The sequence below is a fragment of the Colletotrichum spaethianum genome, assembly GCF_022836535.1.
Source record: "Colletotrichum spaethianum MAFF 239500 DNA, contig50, whole genome shotgun sequence".
NCBI lineage: Eukaryota > Fungi > Ascomycota > Sordariomycetes > Glomerellales > Glomerellaceae > Colletotrichum > Colletotrichum spaethianum.
The window spans coordinates 225842-233208 of record NW_026054820.1 but is presented as its reverse complement, the minus strand read 5'-3'; the positions used below and the strand labels follow the sequence as shown (position 1 = coordinate 233208).

General features: G+C 45.8%; 2 protein-coding genes across 2 annotated transcripts; both read right to left on the bottom strand.

The window, feature by feature from the left end:
- Positions 1-2382: 2382 nt before the first annotated feature.
- On the bottom strand, positions 2383-3162 carry ColSpa_11783 (uncharacterized protein; the record flags this gene model as incomplete). The annotated part of the gene is made up of 1 exon (XM_049277995.1): positions 2383-3162. The coding sequence occupies one exon, from the start codon at positions 3160-3162 to the stop codon at positions 2383-2385; it is 780 nt and encodes a 259-aa protein (XP_049133952.1).
- Positions 3163-3716: 554 nt separating this feature from the next.
- On the bottom strand, positions 3717-4748 carry ColSpa_11782 (uncharacterized protein; the record flags this gene model as incomplete). The annotated part of the gene is made up of 1 exon (XM_049277994.1): positions 3717-4748. One exon carries the CDS (start codon positions 4746-4748, stop codon positions 3717-3719), a length of 1032 nt encoding a protein of 343 aa, XP_049133951.1.
- Between the last annotated feature and the right edge of the window lie 2619 nt (positions 4749-7367).

Sequence of the window (7367 nt, the reverse complement as noted above, 5' to 3'; positions counted from 1 at the left end):
AATTTTCCTTATATAAGGTTTTTATAAGTTTTTATATAAAGTAAGTTATATCTATAACTTAGATATAACTTAAAGAGGAAACTAAGAATTAAGAAGTAAAATTCTTATAATTCTTATATATAAATCTTTTTATAACTTTATAACTAAAAGTCTTATAAATATATAGTTATTTTCTTTAGATTCTTCTTGAAAAATAACTTATAAAAGTATATATTACTATATATAACTATACTAATACAAACTACTATAAACTAATATAGTCTACTACATATAAACGCATATACTTCTAAGCATTATACATACCGGCGCTTATGCCTATCTATAGGCATATACAGGCATATATATACATATATAAGAAACATATAAGTACCTCTTAGCGCTTAGATATTGAAACTGCGTGGGATAAAGGAAGCCAGCAAGTGGGCAGTTGACACACAAACCACACCAAACACCAAGGTCCCAGTATCGTCACGAGTGCACCTGGAGTGACCGATTACCCCAAGTGACTACCCCAACGCCTAGACCGTGAGATACTACTCTTTTCAGGTCCTCCTTGGCCTGATCAGGGCCATGAGCAAACCAGAAAAGTGTATCCTTCACGTCTTGCAGTCTGTTCGGATTTGCCCTTGTTGCTAAGTGGTACGCATGTGTGTGTCGTGATCTCTGGAGGAGGAGGATACCCTCCTAGACCTTAGAGGTCTAGTCAGGCCTAAGGAAACAAAGCAACAGTCACTTATTACACGTCTTGTTTAGATATCAAAGTGATGAATTCGTCCGTGTCTGTCTAAGTGCCTGTCTAAAGATGTCAAGCTTCTCTGTCTGCTTCGTGATGAGATCCCGATCTCTGTGATAGTATCTGACTAGAGCCCCCTTTTGTACTTGGAAGGGTCCTGCTTAGTCACATCTGATCAGGCCTGTGATTGTGTCTGCAGGCTGATAAAAGGAAAAATGAAAACGCGAAACCCTGCCCCTTTCCAATATACGCTTAGATATACGCTTAGATATACGCTTAGATACTATACGTATCTAAGGGACTTTTTATATAACTAAGAGATATTCCCTCTACTTAGACAGTTTTAAAGAAGAATAAAGAATAACTAAGAATAATAAAATCTTAACAGTTAATATATATATGTACCTTTTCTGTCTACCTTTATTCTTCTCTACTTTTCCTTGTGACTATTATAAATAACCCCTGTTATTCTTACTGTTTAGCTATTCTTTAAATTAACTAATTAAATTAGTAACTTAATTAAAGCTCTTAGGTTTAATTCTAGCTTAAGGTATATAGTCTTTGTTAGATATAAACTAGAAATAACCTTTAACTAGTAAGGTAAGATTAAATTATGATTTACTTAGAGCTATAGTAGTATAAAATATAGCGATAAGTGTAATGCTTACTTAGTAAGCCAGTCCCTCTATTCTGCTAAATATAGACTACTAGGTATAAGATATAGTTGCTTTAGAGTTATATTCCTTAAAATTCCCTTATCTAATGTGGTATGTCCCTTTATAAGGTTAAATTTTTGTTGTATAAAATAGAGGTATAAGTATAAAAAAAGATAAAGGTATAAGTGTTACCTTCTCTACTAAGCTAAGCTTATAACTAATAAGAATAATAGAAGGTTATTTAATAATAGTTATAAGGAAAAGTAAAGAAGAATAAAGTAAATAGAAAAGGTATATATATATATTAACTGTTAAGGTATTATTATATCTTTATTATCCTTTTAAAAACTATCTAAGTAGAGGGAATATTTCTTAGTTATATAAAAAGTCCCTTAGATATATATAGTATCTAAGCGTATATCTAAGTACTAAGAGGTACTTAGATGTTTCTTATATATATATATATATATATACCTATATATGCCTATAGATAGGTCTAAGCGTAGGTATATGTAATACTTAGAGGTATATACGTTTATGTACAGTAGTCTATAGTAGTTTGTATTAGTATAGTTATATATAGTAATATATACTTTTATAGGTTATTTTTCAAGAGGAATCTAAAAAAAAAACTATATATTTATAGGACTTTTAGTTATAGAGTTATAAAGAGATTTATATATATGAATTTAAAGAATTTTACTTCTTAATTCTTAGTGAATATATAGCCTATACTAATAGTACTAAGCGAGAAAAATATATAGGAGGGAAGGTTATAGAGGTCTTCTGTTAGAAAAGGCACGGGTTTATAAGTCCAACTAAGGGACTAGTAAAGTATAGAAAACACTTAAGGCAGTGGTAGTCTATCCACATCACAGCCCGGCTCTATTTAAGATGTAATTCAGAATATATGTATCTGCCTACGACTTCCGTTGTCGCTGCCAAGTTCTTGCGGAGCGCTTCCCATCAGCTCACGAGATATGTGTCGCAGCACTACATAGCCTTATCCCGAAGTTCACTTTGCCGCTTTGCTACCACGCTAATGCACTCCTGCCAATACTTTTCTCTGCCCCGGAGGCTTCCTGAACCCGTAGGTTCTTGACGCCCAAGCATAATTTCCGTCGGAAGAAACGGCCCATTGATCCAGAATTTCGTGTCTGCGGGCAGAGGAGGCCATTGCGTGCCGTATTCGTCGAACATTGCTTTCTCAGCAAGGAGGATGTCCTGCCAGATCTTGGGGATCCAGCCGTTGACAGCCAACACAACGTCTCCAAGGGTCACGTATGGCTTCCCCTTGGCCTCCACGTAGAGCTTTGGCGGCTGCTTGTATAACAAAAAAGGGTGCTCCTTGCACTCCTCGCAAATACAGTACTCGTTGGTGTCTCTGTCTTCGCTGCCAGGCTCAAAATCATGCTGCTCGGACATGATTTCGCATTCGCTCATGAATTCCTCCAGGTGGTCGACACAAACAGTCAAACCAGAGACAAGAGGGTATACGGCGGGTAATGATGCAATGGGATGAAAGGTTGTTGGCTCGTCGTTTGGCCCGAAGATGGCGAAAGGCTGCTGTCTTGCGAAGGCCTCGGGAGGGGGCGCAGTGATATCCAAGACCGCGATGTCGCGGAGTGGTCCGGGGACAGCCCACACAATGAGTCCGGCTTCTGGGCACAGGTGGTATGTTTCAAGATCTTCAGATCTCGGCAAGGTCGCCCCTTCGGTCACCTTGGACGGCTCGTAGATATGCTCTGTAGCAGGTGGCGTTTGAGCGGACATTGTGGGTACTTGGGATGGGCAATCGCTTTGGTGTCTGAAGCGTTCGACTGTGGCCGGCTGGTTGACTGTGGCACAACTTGGAAGAGTATGGTGCGGGCAGACATGAGCTTAAATGGGTACTACACGGATTAGTTCGGCTAACATTGACAGGGATATATAGGCATTATCCGCCCCAACCAGATTTTCTTTAGGTTGGTTCACCCCATATCCCTGTACGCAAGGGTAAAGCGGCTGGAATTTCAGGCACCCCAAAACAATTTCAATGCTTCCCTAACCACAACAATCAGTATCTCTGTCTCATCGACATCTGGCTGTATATCACAGGGCTGTGAAGGATACACATGCAAGTATGGATAGACGGTACCTCTGCGTGCCGCAAGGCGAGACGTAATCAAGGGGGTTTTAGGTATCAACGTGAAGTTCGGACACCCTCGTCTCATAGCATCACTCACTCCAGTAGGTGAGGTATGTTGCGTGCAAGAACAGAGTGTATGCGGTGATTAGAGAACCGAAATTATGTACAGGAAATTTCTATGCTCTCTATTATAGTCCTTTCACTCCCAATCGGCTGATTGAGTCCTGTTGGACGGGGTTAAGTCTCTGACCTGGACTGAGTGCGTTGATAGGAGCTCCTCCACGGTCACCTTGTTTGCCCAGTTCAAAAACTGGACGATATCCAGCGTGCTGGCGTCGACCTTGGTCACGTTGGTAGACCTTGCCACCTTCGGAATCACCTCACGGTCAACAGTCTCCGTTCCTGCATCGTTGATGATGACGCGGGCCGCAGGGTCTGAATAGCCGCCGTTAGACATTCTAAAGAAGAACATGGCAACCTTTTTGTCGTGCTGCGAATTTGGGATGTTAAAGGTGTTTTTCAAGGTCCAGCGAAGGCCGCCGTGTATCTGGCCTTGCCAGTTCTGCTCCCCATCAATTCTGCAGCCTTTACCGTCACCGATAGCTGCGCATCTAGTTTTGGTGGACTGGCTTTGGTGGTTGAGTCCGTCGCCGCCTTCGATCCATTTTGCTGCAGGGAACTCATCGCAGCTGTACTTGAGCCCCGAAGGCTCGCGGTTACCTCCGGTCGGCGGCTGCCAGGCTTTGATCGTTAGATCGACAGGGATGGAGGCGGGGGACTCGAGCTCGGTATGGTGCCACTTCCCCAAGTAGGCCGGATACTTCGACCTCATGACGGTCGGCTGATCGCTTTCAGGGCAGCTGTGAGAATCCTTCCACGGGGTTCCCTTCTGAGGGCAGACTGCTTCCCTGCGGTGTTCGTTTCCCCGGATCGGCACGAAGTCATAGGTGAAGGCGGTCGGCCAGTTGCGGTTCTGTCCAGCGGGCGAGTTGAGATAGTTGCGAGCGTTTTGACAAATTGCGGGCATCCAGTAGCAGTTGTACTCTAACCAGACAGCCTTGCCGCCGAATCCTACCACGTCGAGCCACGGCCCGGTGTTCTCGGGTCGCCATTTTGGTACGGGGTTACCACTCGTGCCGGCGTGCCACGTCCAGTCCTGGTTGTACTGGGCTTCCACCGGCATGAGATGCAGTGCGATGCCGAGAAATGCAATGATAAACCAGGACGACATGTTGCAATGGATTACAGTTGGAGAAGGAGTGGATTGCAGTTGGAGAAGGAGTGGATTGCAGTTCGAGAAGGAGTGGAAGGGTTTAAGTGGAAACGAATAGGCAAATAGTTGAGCTGCTGGTGCATGAGTGGGTGAAAAGCGAACCGATGGCATCATGGCGACTGTGAAAGACATATTATATACAGAAAACCTCAATTTCTTGCGAATATCTGAGGACGAACCATCCCGCCCGAGTGATTAGCCGCCGGTTTCCCTCATCACAACTATCGCCGTCTTGAAGCCAAGCCATGGGTCCCTTCCCGGGTATCCTCCGTCTTGGCTTTCTCAAAAAGGACCCTGTCGCCGCAACAGGGGGTTTCTGTCTCTCAATGCAACCTCGCACCAACAGCATGGATGCAGTCCTGACTAAATGGACCTCCATGTCGATACGGCCCGCCCTACTCGTGTGAATGCAACCTCGCACCAACAGCATGCAGTCCTGACTAGTGTAAATGGGACGGGCGACCTGTCGATACGACCCGCCCTACTCGTGTCAAAGTCCTCACATCTCAGAATTAAGTCAACCACCAAAGTCTAGAATATGGATCTTCATATTACTGATAATTGACCCACCATGTATACCCTCAGGCCTGTGACTCCACCTTGGCTGGCTCAGTCCCTGCTTCTCCTTGTACCCTTGTTTTGCTGCCTGATGGCACAATGCGATGGCCATGGCCTGTGAAGACAATTCTCATGCTCGGGTCAATTTTAGTCTGATACGGCTTTCCCCGTCGTCGCGTTTTTCAAGGAGCTGTCTCTTTCCAGTATTTTCCAAACTCCCTTCAGCTTGCGAGCAGAGCATCACACATCGAATCTCCAAACTCTGTTCATGTCTCAACGACAAACACTTCTAGACATGGGCTCGTTTTCAAAGTTTTTCGTAGTTGCTGGATGTCTCCTGGTTCTGCCATTCGGGTCTCTGGCAGACGACTGCCAACCTCACACATGGAAACGCAGCGCTCTTGGGGATGTTAGTTGTCGGTACACAACTCAAACATCAAACATTGTCGACGCGTCCTTGTGTTCCGAGTTCGCAGCTCTGTACCGCATCGATCTGGAACAGTTCATGGCTCTCAACCCGGACCTTGACAGTTCTTGCTCCAACATCCAACCCAAGACGGAGTACTGCGTGAGAGGACGTAAGTTGTGTCGGTTGGGCAGATTTCCCGTTACCTCACATGAGTTCATCTTGGCCGATGCTAACTGCCTCCAAGTCGTTAGGAGTACTTCCCCCTCAGAGGACGGGTATTGTGGCCAGGCCCACGGAAATGCTACATGCGCAGGCACGGAGATGCCGTGCTGCAACGGACTGACTGGGAAATGCGGTAGCTCCAGGTAAATCTCGACTGCATTCAATCGGTTCTTTTTCTTTCTTTCGATCTTCGTTTTGAGACACTGATGGGTAGGCTGCTGACATCAACACAGCAACGAATGCGGCCTCGAGATCTGTGACTATCGTTTCTCTAGTGGATGCACGGCGGTTCCGCAGAACGCTGCATCCGTTCTTGACGGCAACGCGTGCTGCAATTCTCAAGGGAATTGCGGCAGCGGGCCGGAGTTCTGCGGCATGGATGTCTGCGAAAGCGGCAACTGTACCATTGATGTCTTCGAGATGCCTGTTATTGCCGCCGCGAGAGGGTCTCTTCCCTGGCTGACTGGCACGACAACCGATGGTACATGTGGCGGCCAGGGCAATCGTTCCTGCGACGTGGTGTTCGGGAGGTGCTGCGGCCCCGATGGCTTCTGTGCCTCAGATGCGAAGGCTTGCGGTGAAGGCTGGTGAGTCTGAGAGACCAAGTCCTTGACTAACATTTTCTCGTGAAGAGCTTGACTGAGCTAACGACATTGTATGAAGCCAACCCGAATTTGGACAGTGTTCGTGATTTTGGCTGGATGGCTTGCCGCATCACTCCATTTTCCATCATTTTGAACGAACGTGGGGGAATTTCGTGATTTTGATGAGGTGTTTACAAAAGAGTCAGAGCAGACGCTGTACCAGAAAAGAAAAACCCCAAAAACAATAAATCTACTTTTATTGCCCACTCTCTGTAACTACTCTTCTTCTGTTGGACACTTGGTTAGATCGTATGTGCACCGCAGAAACCGGCGTTTAGGGCCTACGTCGCGAATAATGTACCAACTCCTTCATCAGCGGCAGTATTACAGTCCGAAGTCATAGACCTTGTGTTTCTCAGGCTTGAATACTGGTGCAGTTGAGACACCCTGATGTTCGACAGTCTTCTTACCGTGGAATTAAAATTTTAGCTCAAAGGTATGGAGAAAGTAGTTTCCGTTGACCTCGGATGATACCGTCGGCGTCTGAGCCCAACGGCCCCACGACGCGGACTCAGATGTCAAATTGTCTGCACGTCCATCTTGGACGCTCGGTAAGCGCGATTAACCCATCGAAATAGTTCCAACCAGAGCGCGATTTAACCAGCCATTCTGCCTAACCATGTCGGTGGTGGGACAACGGAACGGTCGTGCATTTGCCGTCCCCCTACCATGTCGTCGTCGGTCGGGCCGGCTGCGGCGATGTGTCAACGTCTGTCATCTCATTTCCAGAAGTCCCCTGAACCA